This window comes from Tachyglossus aculeatus, chromosome 22 (genome assembly GCF_015852505.1).
Source record: "Tachyglossus aculeatus isolate mTacAcu1 chromosome 22, mTacAcu1.pri, whole genome shotgun sequence".
Lineage (NCBI taxonomy): Eukaryota > Metazoa > Chordata > Mammalia > Monotremata > Tachyglossidae > Tachyglossus > Tachyglossus aculeatus.
Genome location: NC_052087.1, coordinates 17741066 through 17754127, shown reverse-complemented (window position 1 = coordinate 17754127; position 13062 = coordinate 17741066). Strand labels below are relative to the sequence as shown.

The window sequence follows — 13062 nt, the reverse complement described above, 5'->3', positions numbered from 1 at the left end:
CCTCTGCATGCATTCACGCAGAGTTTGCCTATGTACAGAGGCAGGAGAACCCTAATCATTGCGGCTCCATCTATCTCACCCAGTTGGAGCTCTCCGATGGTCTTCGCCTGGTGACTCTCTTATTGATTTAAGGAGATGGGGGACAGATAAAAGCTCCGAGATCCGAGCTCGATAAAGCCTGCTCAATGCTGCGGGGTCTTCGCAACTTGGAGAGCTGTTGTTGCTGCTACTGCTGTTGCTGAGTCCTGACGTTTTTCATGGGAGTCCTGGTGCCACTAGCCTCCTCCACCTCCCATCTCCCCAGCAGACTCAGCGCCCGGGGCACCATGCCACAATGGTCATGATTTGGATCTTGCTGCTGAGCTTGGTGGATCCCAGCGGGCAGGCACCTTGGCCTCCAGAGCTGGCAGGAGAGGTGACCAGGGCGCCGGGAGACTGCGGCCAGGGTCCTCAGGCTTGCGACCCCAGGCTGCGCAGAGATGCTGGGGGCCGCGGCGGAGTCTATGAACACCTCGGGGGAGCGCCTCGGCGCAGGAAACTCTACTGTGCTACCAAGTATCACCTCCAGATCCACCCCAGCGGGAAGGTCAATGGCAGCCTAGAGAAGAACAGCGTCTACAGTGAGTACCCAATTCTGCTTTCCCTTCCCCTTCCTCCCACTCCCACTCTCCCTTCTGCCCATTCTTCCCCGCGGCTCAGAGCATCCTAGAGAGGCGAACTCTGGTCCTGGGATGTCTCGAGCTCCAAGCAGGGGCGGAAGGATGGGTGGAGGGGGCGTGGAGGGTGGGGAGCGCGGGGGGAGCCGCAGAGAGAGAAGGATGGAGTCCAGGCAGGGCGGGGGCGGGGGCTGTAAGGGAGGGGTAAAGGCAGCATGGTACAGTGGCAAGAGCTTGGGAGTCAGAAGACGTGGGTTCTAATTCCGCTCTGCCACTTGTTCTGCCACTTGTAGGTTCTAATTCCGGCTGGGTGACCTTGGGCAAGTCGCTTCACTTCCTTGGGCCTCAGTTACCTCATCCGGAAAACGGGGATGAAGACCGTGAGCCCCATGTGGGACAGGGACTGTGTCCAACCTGATTACCTTGTATCAACCCCAGTGCTAAGAACTGCGCTGGGCACATAGTAAGCGCTTAACAAATACCGTAACTGTTATTGTTATTATTATTATGGTTCTCTGCCGAGCAGATTGCCTCTAGCTGAGCCAGTAGCAGATTTCCCACGGACCACCCCCGACCCCGGCACTCTGCCTTGGTTCTACGGATTGGAGTAACTTGCTCCTTTGAAACCTCATTTATCCATCTGTCCGCACTGCTGTGGAGAACGGGGGAGAGGAGGAGAGGATACAGAAAGAGAGGGAGACACGGGAGAGCGTACTTTCTTCCCGTGCCCAATACAAGCTATCAGGGTTTCCCGGCGTCTGCCGGCCGGGCGCCTTGAGCTCTCTGGAAGTACTATGTGTTAAATCCAACGTATCATTGTTCTTCACAAATAATACCCTAGAGCTACGGCAGCTCTTTGCCCCCCGCATCCCGGGGGGATCCCCTCTGCCTGCATCCCCGAGAGAAGCGAAGGTGAACGGGTCAGAGGTCTGAAGCCCTCGGGTCGACCTACTTAATTGACGTCGACCCAACCCTGAACAAGCCCACCACCCCGCCCCGAATCTTCCATCCACCCTTCCCTGCCCCGCCTTTTCCTGAATTGAGACAGGCAGGGAAAGAGGAAGATAAGGCTAGCCACCTATTTCCCCTCCCTCCTTCCCTGTTTCTCTTCTATCTGCACTCTTTTCTCACGACCCACTCTGTCCCGCCCACACCGCTGCCACGTGGTCTCCGCCGTATGGATGCAACCAACCAACCAGTCAATCGATCGATCAATCAATAGTATTTATTGAGAGCCTACTGTGTGCAGGGCCCTGAATGAAACGCTTGGGAGAGAGCACAGTAAAGAGGTAGAAAACAAGAACCCTGCCCACAAGGGGTTTGCAATCTAACGGGGAAGACAGACATAAAACTATTTACAAATGGAAGTTCTTAAATAGTTGTGTAGATTGCGATGTTCAAAATTATGAAGAGGTGTTGTGAGTGCACAAAGGGCCAGAATATGTCAAAGTACTGGGATTATAATAGGGAGGATGTAACCAGGAGAGAAGAAAAATTAATCAGAGAAAACCTCCTAGGGGGAGAGGGATTCATATCTGAAGGGGTCCAGAAGAGACACGGGTGACCCGGAGACATTGTAAGAGGACTGGGAGTGGGGGGTGGAGCAAGAAGAGAAGAATAAGGATGAGGAGCACAAACAGGAAGAGAAGGAGGAAGAGAAGGGAGAAGAGGAAGAGAAGAAGGGAGAAGAGGAGGAAAAGGAAGGGAAGTGTGGGGAGGAGAACGAGGGGGAGAACGAGGGGGAAAAGGAAGAGAAGGAAGAGGAAATAATCTCACGGAGCCTGAACCCCGTTCTTCAGTGATCACCCCTCATTCTTTTTTCATTCCCCCCAGCGGCGTCCTTGTTGCAGAGTCAAGGAAGCTGCGGGCACCGTCCTTGCTTGGGTACCAAGAGGATGCTCGTGGGAAGGGCTGGGACAAGCGTGCGGCCGCTAGCTGTCACTATGCTTCTGCCGAACTTTCTGAGGGATTCCTCTTCTCCCTTTCTTCTCTCTTTTGCTCCCTGAATTCTGAGGCCTGAGGGCAACCCCCCCACCACACACACTCTTCTGCACTGTATCTCCTTCCTGCTCTGTATCTCCCCCCGTCCCCCGCGTCTCCCTGCTGGTTGGGACTTTGACTGCAGCGAGTCTGTACCGAGAGCAAGGAGTCTCCCGCACCTCCGGCGTTAACAGTCCCGGCCCCCCCTCGCCCTCAGCCCCAGAATCTGGGGGGCAAAGGCATCCTTTGCCACCCGCTGGCCCGGGCCGGTGCGAAAGCTGCCGAGTCTGGCTGAAGCTGGAGCTTGAGGAAACCCCCAGTTATTAAAGTCTTTTCTAGAACCATCCCTCAAACTTCATTAACTAGGAAGATAGAAACCAGCTGCCACTCTCGTACTTCTCGGGAGCGCAGGAAATGAGGCTCTGAGCAAGAATTGGATTTGGAGGAAAGACAGAAACTTTTCGCACATGGAGCCCTTCCGGACGCCAAAAGGCGCTGATCGGGGGCAGAGGCCTACCCACTTCTGCCACCATCCATACCGGAGATCGTGAGTCACACCTGTCCGGCTGGGCACCCATCTGATCCAGAAGGGCTCTTGCAAAAATCCTGTAGGTGTAACTCTACATTAGAGGTTATGTTTACAAGTCCCTCAACTCTCTCTGGCTATTGGTTTTGCTTTATTGGCTGATGGACAAAGCTTGCCCTTCATGCTGCTGCTGTACAATAAAAAGAGACACATCATGGCCTAGTGGATAGAGCATGGATCTGGGAGTTGAGGGACCTGGGTTCTAATCCCAGCTCTGACACTAGTCTGCTGTGTGACTTTAGGCAAGTCACTTCATTTCTCTGGGAAGGGACTGTGTCCAACCTAATTAACTTCTACTTTCCCCAGGCCTTAATACAGTGCCTGGCACATGGTAAGTGCTTAACAAAAGCCATTAAAAAATAGCTGGCAGTCTACAATCAGATTCAGCAAGCCAACTTTGGTTTTCCTGGCCAATGGTGGTACCCACTAGATGAGCACATCAGGCACAAACTTGGATAGGTTGAACTATGTCATCATCCTTTTTCCATTTGCTTCTCCCGGTCATACTGCCATTGTCTCCAGTGCCCAAGCCACTTTTGAAAGGGCAAGGGCCTTTCAAGATTCTATCCAGGGCTCAGGGTACTGCAGGTTTCCTCCATTTTATCCTCTTACAGACCTTAGTGAGGCTATTGTCTGGAAATGGGTAGCTTTGTTGCCAGTCTCAAAGAGTCAAGCACTCTTGTGTCTTTAAGAAAGGCATTAAAGGGGATTTAAGCTTTTTTATATACATAGGGGATTAGGTGAGCCTCTAGTTCAATGTCAGCTCTTTTCCTTTGAAAACAGTGTAGCAGTCTCAATCAAACACCAGGAATTTGCTGTCTGTGTGGCTGCATTTTCAAGGTTATTATTTCTTTGTATGCACCATATTTTTGCTCTATATAGGCCCTTCCGTGCATCCACCGTGATTTTTTTTTCTGCAAGAGGTTATAATTTACTGTATGTATGAAAAAAATAATAGCTTTTCCAGGTGCACAAAAGTGGACAGCCTCAATCTGATCAACTGGTCTATGTTTTTATTCCCAGGTATCCTAGAGATAACTGCTGTGGAGGTTGGAATCGTGGCTATCAAAGGTCTGTTTTCTGGCCGATACCTGGCTGTGAACAAAAGAGGAAGACTATATGCTTCGGTAAGAGTGGGGGGTGGGGGCGGGGTTTGTACAATATTTGGCTTGAACCTTATGCATCATCCCTTGTATAACAATGTCAGTAATCACCAGATGAATAAACTTAGAAAAACATTTTGACAGCCTTTTCATGGAAACAGTCAAAGAAATGAAAATAAAAATTGGTCTCAGAATTTTCACAAACACAAATCCTAGATGGCACATCAAGTCTCTTAATTCTATGGGAAAGGTACATCCTAAGGATTACTTGGATTTAACTTGTCAATTTTAATCAAAGGGAAAGTTCTATTCAAACCAGTATTTCTTAGCCATCTGTCATGGAAAATAGAGATTTATGAAGCAATCAGAAGTATCAGATTTTATAACTAGACAAGGAATGGTAAGCACTTAGTACAGTGCTCTGCAAACAGTAAGCACTCAATAAATATCATTAATTGATTAATAGGACACCACCGATTCTCAGCAGCATTGGTGCAGAACGATCTAGAAGGCATGGCTCCCTCACAATAAAAAGTCTTCCTTTGACTCTCATGGGCAGCAGCACATGTTTTTTTGAAGAAAAATTGTGTAGAGTAAAATACATAGAACTATGTGACATTTGCTGCCTGCAACTAGTTATTAAATTCAATTTTGTTTATTTAAACAGTGTGATACATCAGAGCTATGGGAAGTTTTCCATACACATATAACTTTGGTAACCTAATTATTGTCATGCATGAGAACAATTGAGTTAACTTAATATTTTCCTCTGTCTAGTACTTCCTATTTTCTAGAAGAAACCCAGGATAATTTTTGTCCTTTCCAGCAAAGGCAAGAGGGATGTAATAAGAGAATGGTTCTAAATTGCTCTCTTACACTGTGGCTTTGTCAAATATTTCTATTTATTTTTATAAATGAAGCACACAAAAATGCAATACACCAATTATCTACTTTGCCTAATTCTAGCAGAGACAGAGGCAGAGTTTTGCTTTCAATATGATCTATTTATACACTCCCTACTGTTGGTGAATTACCTTAAATGCAAACTAAAACTTTACAAAATTCAACAATGCTACAAAAAATAAATTCAGCATTTTCTGGGAGTTTTTTTTTCATAATGGTCTTGGCTTACATCAATGATACACTGTCCTGTTTCATATTATTGCCTATTCTTTTCTTGCGTCTAAATGATAGTTCCAAACTTCATGTCTCTTCATAGGAAAGAATTGCCCTGGTCATTTACCATCTCCTACTTTTCCCACCTACTCCTATCCATATCTTGTTCATTTTCTTTCAGGAGAAAAGAAGCCATGTGAAAGAAGCCAAACTGTGCATTCTATAATTTTCAGACACAAAATATCAACTGAGGAAAAAGTGACCCTTCATATAGTACCCTTATCTAGATTAAGATTTGAGGAAGAAGTCAGAAGGGACCACCAGTTTCTGTGGCTCCTCTTAATTACTAATATTGCCAGCTTTAACTCTGTCACAGTGATTTTATGTCCCTGGGTAAATAGGCAACAACAGCCCCAAACCTCATTTGAGTTGAGCTCTATTGCTCAGCCCTGGACATTTAAATAATAATAATAATAATAATAATCACTCAATATGTACCAAGCACTAAACTAAACAGCAGAGTAGGTACAAGATAATCAAATTATGCAAAGTCCCTGTCCCACATGGGGCTCAGAGTCTAACTGGGCGGAAGAATAGACATTTAATTCCCATTTTATAGGTATACAAACTGAGGTACCCAGATGTTACTTGTCTTAGATCACACAGCAGGCAAGAGGAAAGTCCTGAATGCTGAGAGATTGCCTCAAGCTTTGTTGAATGAAGAAAAAAAAGGCATATTGCAGGTATCTGTAGAGCTGCGCTATGCAGAGCCAGAAATATCCAGAGTAGAGAGAAGGAGATAGAGAGTAGAATAACTGAATCTGGAATCAGAAATCAGTTTTCTCTCACTTTCATTCAATTTTATTTTTAAATGCTTACTGTGTTCAGAGCACTGTACTAAGTGCTTGAGAGAGTACAATATAACAATAAACAGTGACATTCCCTACCCATGTGTATTATGTGCAGGAGTGTAACCAAAATAGATCTGTGACATGAGCAGTAAATCCACAGACATGCTGAAAAGTGTATGAGTTCATCCTGGTTGGTCAGATGTCATTGGCTTTTTCCACTGGCTTTCAAGCATACAATCACCTTGCCCCCTCCTATTTTACCTCACTGATTTCCTACTACAACCCAGTCCACTCACGTCACTCCTCTACTACCAACCTATTCAGTGTACCTTGGATCTTGTCTATCTCATCACCAATCCCTTGCCAACTATCTCACCACCAATCCCTTCCCTTGCCTCTGGCCTGGAACTTCCACCCCCTTCATATATGACAAACCACCATTCTCCTCACCTTCAAAGTCTTATTAAAATTACATCTCCCCCAAGAGCACTTCCCCAACTAAGTCTTCATTCTCCTACTCCCTCTCCCTTCTATGTCACCCTTGCATTGGAGCTATGTCCTTTAAGCATTTGATGTTCAGCCCAACCTCAGCTACACGTCACTTATATACATAGCCAAAATTCATTTTAATGTCTGTCTCCCACTCTAGACTGTACGCTTCTTATGGACAGGGGACATGTGTACCAGCTCTGTTTTATTGTATTCTCCCAAGTATTTGGTGCAGTGCTTTCTACAAAGTAGGCCCTCAATAAACACAATTGATGGATTGAAGTCAGGCCAAGTCGTTAACTACAAGAAATATCTGGAAATAGAATTCATTTGTTCATTTTGTCACCAAGTTTGGATACTAGGGCCAGGAAGATTTCTACTTTTTCTGAGAACACTTCTGATAAAAAGTACCTCTTTCTTCCATTTGAAGTTAGTCTAGTAGTTATGTGTGTCTCAAGTATATTTGACCTTAAATAGTTCCCTATCGAGTTACCTGAATGGATCCTTCCAGACAGATCTCTAGAAAACTTCAGCTAGTGCTGAATGCAGTGACCCAGTTACATCTGGGCCCCATTTCTTCACAAGCTCCCTTTTCATTTCTAGAGAAGGTTGAGGTGTTGGTTTTCATGTAAGTAATTTGGATCCTTGTTCCTTAACAATAACTTCTCTTCCTATAAGTTTCCTGACTGAAGGAACACTTATTTTTATGGTCTCCACTGAACTTAATGAGGAGTCAGAAGACCTTAATTCTGCAAAAGAGCCCAAGTCCAATGACCTTCAAGAGAGTACTTCAGATATGAATGGGACTGGTCTATATTTATTGTACTTATTTTCTGTTATGCATGCTCTCACAGGATATGTGTGGATTTGGTACGTTTTTACGAAGGAATATAGTTTTTTCAGATTACAAAAAAATTCTAAAACAAAACTATTCTTTCCACTCAATCAATGTTATTTATTGAGCACTTATTGCATTAAGTGCTTAAGGAGAGTACAATAAAGTTAGTAAATATATTCCCTGTCCACAGTGAGCTTACAGTACAGAATCTCATTATAGTCCCATTAGAGAAGCAGCGTGGCTCAGTGGAAAGAGCACAGGCTTGGGAGTCAGAGGTTGAGGGTTCAAATCCCAACTCTGCAACTTGTCAGCTGTGTGACTTTGAGCAAGTCACTTAACTTCTCTGTGCCTCATTACCTCATCTGTAAAATGGGGGTGAAGACTATAAGCCTCCTGTGGGACAATCTGATCACCTTGCAACCTCCCCAGGGCTTAGAACAGTGCTTTGCACATAGTAAGCACTTAATAAATGTCATTATTATTATTATTACAAAATGGCAAGAAAGACTCTCAGAAGATACAGAGCCACCCATATCATCCTTCATCCTCATAATGTTGCCATTTGAATTACTGTTCCTTTCCCTTTTCATATTGGCCCCTGAACCCCGATTCTCCTGGTTTTAGCTCTAGATTCCCAACCACTCCATTCTTCTAATCCAATAGCCGTTTTCATCTCTTAAATGAGAGTTATGATCTCCTTCCTTTAAGTTAGTTTTTGTAAGTCACTCAAATGCTCAGGTCAGCATCTAGGAACTGCTTGCCAATGTTGTTTCCCAGCAGCTGATAGCTGTGATTTGCCTTTACAGGAAAGCTATAATGCAGAGTGTGAGTTTGTAGAAAGGATCCATGAGCTGGGCTACAACACGTATGCATCACGCCTGTACCGAACTGTGCCTAATAGAGCGGGCACCAGGCGCAAAGCTAGTGTCGAAAGACTCTGGTATGTCTCCATCAATGGAAAAGGCCGACCCAGAAGGGGCTTTAAAACCCGCAGGACACAGAAATCCTCCCTCTTCCTGCCCAGGGTACTGGACAACAAAGATCATGAGATGGTTCGGCTATTCCATATGAATGTTAAGTACAGAGAGAGCCTACTGAAACCTCCCAGCAAGAATCAGAGGAGGAGAAGAGGACATCAATAGGATATTCAGCAAGCTGAGACAAGCCAGAGAAAAACCCAAGAGCTTCTAGAGAATGAACCACTGTGACTCTAAGATGGAGATCCCCTTGGACATTTTTGATATGCTGTATGTAAACTTGGACATCACATCAGACTTATTTACTTTTAGATGTTTTAGACTTATTACCTGTTGTTAATACATGCAACATCCAATAAGACACATTCCAATGTAAATTAGCTGGATGTCATTGTTTTGTCAATGGCTTTCACCAGGGCCTTCCACCATACTTGAAAAAAAAAAGTCAAAAAACAAACATGGTTTCGGTTGTAGCTTATTACAGTGCATTTCCTAAATTGTCATCGTCTTTCTACTTTTTGCCTTACTGCTCCCCATTCCATCTCCGGTATCCTGCCAAAGTTTTAACCAAATAATCTGTTTCAAGGGAGCAAGTACGGCACTTTCGCAATCCTTTCAGTTCTTTCACAATAGAAGGACTAAATCCAAGTTATAAAGGACTGGAATGGGGGAGGATATGAGAACTGATTCAAGTTGTAATGACCATGTATTTATTTTGACCTTTGTTTTGATTAGTAGTGGCTATCAGTTCTCTCACCTGAAGTTCAACTAATCTGGGGTTTTAAGATTATAGAGAATTAAATACTTCCAACATCAATATACATTTGTTAGTTGGGGTTTGGAGTTAATATGAAATAAAAACATTAAAATTTTGTATCCTATTTTGTAATGAAACTGTGAAAAATATAATATTTTAATTAATCTATTCATGACTGTTTGAAGCAGTCTATTTATTTTAAGCCAGAATGTGATGCTAACACCAAAATTGCATCACTACTTATTGTAAACATCTACTTCAGGAGGTTAGTGACATATTCTCAGAAATTTGCTTTGGGCTAAGTTCGCAGTATAAACCCCAATTCCTGAAAATCCTTATTTTCCAAAATGAATATATCACTTGTCTGCCCAAAACGTTGTAAAGAGGCAGAAAGAAAAAGCAGTTAACACCTTTCATTATTGTGCTTCAAACATACTTTAGTGGATTTCCAAGAATAATAATAATAATGTCGGTATTTGTTAAGCACTTACTATGTGCCAAGCACTGTTCTAAGTGCTGGGGTAGATACAAGGTAATCACGTTGTCCCATGTGGGGCTCACAGTCTTCATCCCCATTTTACAGATGAGGGAACTGAGGCACAGAGAAGTTAAGTGACTTACCCAAAGTCACACAGCAGACAAGTGGTGGAGCCAGGATTAGAACCCATGACATCTGACTCCCAAGCCCATGCTCTTTCCACTGTCACGCTGCTTCGAAATTTGGTTCTTAGTAGTGCTAATGTGATGTCACAACTAGGAAGGAATTGCTGTTCTCAACTTACCTCACTTTTCCTCAGAGATCTTTTACAATGATTTTGAGCCTGTTTTCTCTCTTTATATCAACAAAATCTGATAAACAAGAGGCTTCACAGTGAATCCTGGAAAATGATAACTGTGTCATGTCAATAGCAGCTTTAAAAAAAAAGCTTCGATCAAAAAAAAATCTATCAGGCAGCTAGTGGCATTGAACAGGTTTTCAAAAGTCTCTGGCATCTTTCAGAATATGTCCTCCTGGGTGGGTATTTAGCTAGTAATTTTTTGTTCAAAGAACTTGTGGCAGAGTGCTTTTTTCCATAAGACTGGTATTTGGAAGCCCTATATTCTGCCAGCATTCTGTGGTACTTAGAATGAAAAGAAATATGCTTGTAAGATGCGATTGCTTTGCGATCATTATCTTAACATTGTCACTGCAAAGCATTACTACTATTTTAAAAAAATTTGTTATGTATGGCAAAGCGTAAAAATGAATTGAGAATGCAGATATGACATGCAGAATATACTTTTAAACATGTTTCCAAAAGCTAAATGAGTTTAGATGTGTTTTAACTTGAAGAGCCACCAACACACAGAGGCAAAAGAGAAACAAGGCTGGTAAGACTGTTCAATTACCTACAACTTTTTTGTTTCATACTAAATTGAAATGAAATGTATCAGTTTGAAAGGATAAAAGCAAATCATATTTCATTTAGAAAATGCTATCAATCTTTAACATTTCTAAGGATTTTCAGTGCTCCAGTTACCACATTGCATTCACAGACACAAGGAACTATTATTACTCCAAAGAAACTGTTGTGGGCACTACTGTGCCAATAATCTGTCTTTTAAAGAATCCCACACACTCATTCTCATTCTTTTCTTTTAATCCCTCCTTTTTTCCCATTGAAAGCAGCTTATTTCTTTTCTTTTGCAAAGAAAATGAAACAATAAAAACTAGTTTTATATAAAATTGGTCCAAATGCAATCTGCCTATTGAGCTAGCTGTTCAGAGCTTAAGTTAAGAGTTTAACTTTCTTTTTATCAACCAGGGTGCTTTCCTGGTCTTAGTTATGTGAATGAAGCCCAAATATCTGCCCTCCTAATTGACTTGAAGTCAGAGCTGTGTGTCTGGGGACAAAGTTTGACTTAGGCCATGTAAGGTTTTCCCACTGTCTTAGCCCCCTGTGTGAAAGAGGCAGAACTAGATATATTGAAGATCAGATTTCATCTTTAACCCTGAGTTGCCAGGTTTCCGTGGGTTTGGTTTTAGCCCTCAGGCTACTTGGAGGTACTTTTTATGGTTTCATTTGAAAGAAGCTGATCAACAGTCATTTGGAAGTGCTTTTCAGCCCTTGTGGTCTTCCTGGATGACACCCACATTCTTCTCCTGGACAAATGCTTTATTGTACAATGTGCGACAAAAGGAAACATTGCATTTGAGTTACCTTCCTTGATGGTTTTTAGCAAATGGCACATAGGTGCTGCACAGACTTTAAATCTATACTTAAAGTGAATATGAGAGGTGAGGAATACAACTAAATTAGTCCATCTTGGGTAGTTTCTGGGTTTGTACCCACTGACAAAGATTAATCTTTAAAGACGTGTAATCCAAAGCTCCCCTATTTGAGAACCTGGGGTTAGAGCTTGCCTTACATGGGCTAATTTGTGGGTACGAAATTAATGTGGGAAGAGTTTAGTATTAGGTAGTAGCTCAGTGCCATGAAAACTCAGATTTTAGTAACTATTACAGTTATTCTACTATTTAATTTAAACTATTCTGGTTATATTCTCTGCCCTCCATATTTAGTAAAAGAAACAAGAGTCATGACTGCACAGAGCAAACTGACCATCAGATCAAAAAATAAATGGGAATCATATGCCTTGATGGTGCTACAGGTATCTGACTGGTTACATGACATTAGAGAGACTTAGCATTAGTACTTTTCACCTGGAAGGGCTCAAAAAACATTTAAGGTGGTGCAGAAAGAAAATTTCAGCTGAGGGAATTACATTCTTGTATAAAGCTCCTGACTGGCCCAAGAGTTTTCTTGACTGACAGCTGCTCCCTCTCACAATGCTAAGCAACTCTGTGCTCTCCTCCATACACCCTATAGCAAATCTGTCTCAAGACAGGAAGGGCCATGGACCTCTGTCCGATAAAGAGGCTGTCCTTGTGATTGGAGTCCATCTCTGACTTCTGTTCCATCAGAGACTCCTGTCTCCATGGAGATCTCCAATAAGAGATTGTTACTTTTAATGACCCTCAGACCCCAATATTGGTAAAGTTCAGCTTTGTCTTTTGCCACTCCCAATTTTCTTCTAGAGAGGAAAGAGTGGTTTCACAGACTCAGAAGAGAGGGCTAGCTTTGTGGAAAAGGGATTTCCTTGTGTTCTTTTTACCTTTACCAAATGCACGTATTTCTGGTTTTACTCACAAGTCATCTCCTCAACATTTCTGGTGACACTGATGACACTTTTTGAATGGGGATGGACTCACACATTCTCATCCCCACCACAAAATGCTGCCAGAAGTTCAGTGAAGGGTAGGCATGCATAAATTCAGGGCATGATGGGAATTTGGGGCTGCCAGACCCAAAATGAGGGGAGGGAGATTTCTGGTACTCTTCAAAGTTAAGTACCATGAGATTTGGAAGGGACTGGGGAAAGGGATGGGGACCAGAGTCTCAACAAATAAGTACTTCCTTCTTCACATCTTCTCTTGTGCTTTGCTGAACCTCTGTAGGTAGGACCACTTGGAGTAGGATAAAATGCTTGGTGAAGTCCAAGTTTCATCTGACTTCATTTGTAAATTGACATAGGCTCCTACATCACAGGGACCTCAGTAAAAGTAACTAAGTAACTATCTATTGTACTCTCCCTAGCACTTAGTTTAGTGGTCTGCACCCAGTAAGCCCTCAAGTGATTGATTGATAATGGTGGCATTTGTTAAGCA

At 43.1% G+C, this 13062-nt stretch overlaps 1 protein-coding gene across 1 annotated transcript; it reads left to right on the top strand.

The window, feature by feature from the left end:
- The first annotated feature begins 334 nt into the window (after window positions 1-334).
- On the top strand, window positions 335-8761 carry FGF3 (fibroblast growth factor 3). The gene is made up of 3 exons (XM_038765215.1): window positions 335-620; window positions 4246-4349; window positions 8426-8761. The coding sequence occupies exons 1-3, from the start codon at window positions 335-337 to the stop codon at window positions 8759-8761; spliced, it is 726 nt and encodes a 241-aa protein (XP_038621143.1).
- Window positions 8762-13062: the final 4301 nt, after the last annotated feature.

Coding starts and splice junctions, on each gene's coding strand:
- FGF3 (XM_038765215.1), top strand. CDS start 335: ATGGTCATGATTTGGATCTTGCTGCTGAGCTTGGTGGATCCCAGCGGG. Junction 621..4,245: donor AGAGAAGAACAGCGTCTACA/GTGAGTACCCAA, acceptor TTTTATTCCCAG/GTATCCTAGAGATAACTGCT. Junction 4,350..8,425: donor GAGGAAGACTATATGCTTCG/GTAAGAGTGGGG, acceptor TTGCCTTTACAG/GAAAGCTATAATGCAGAGTG.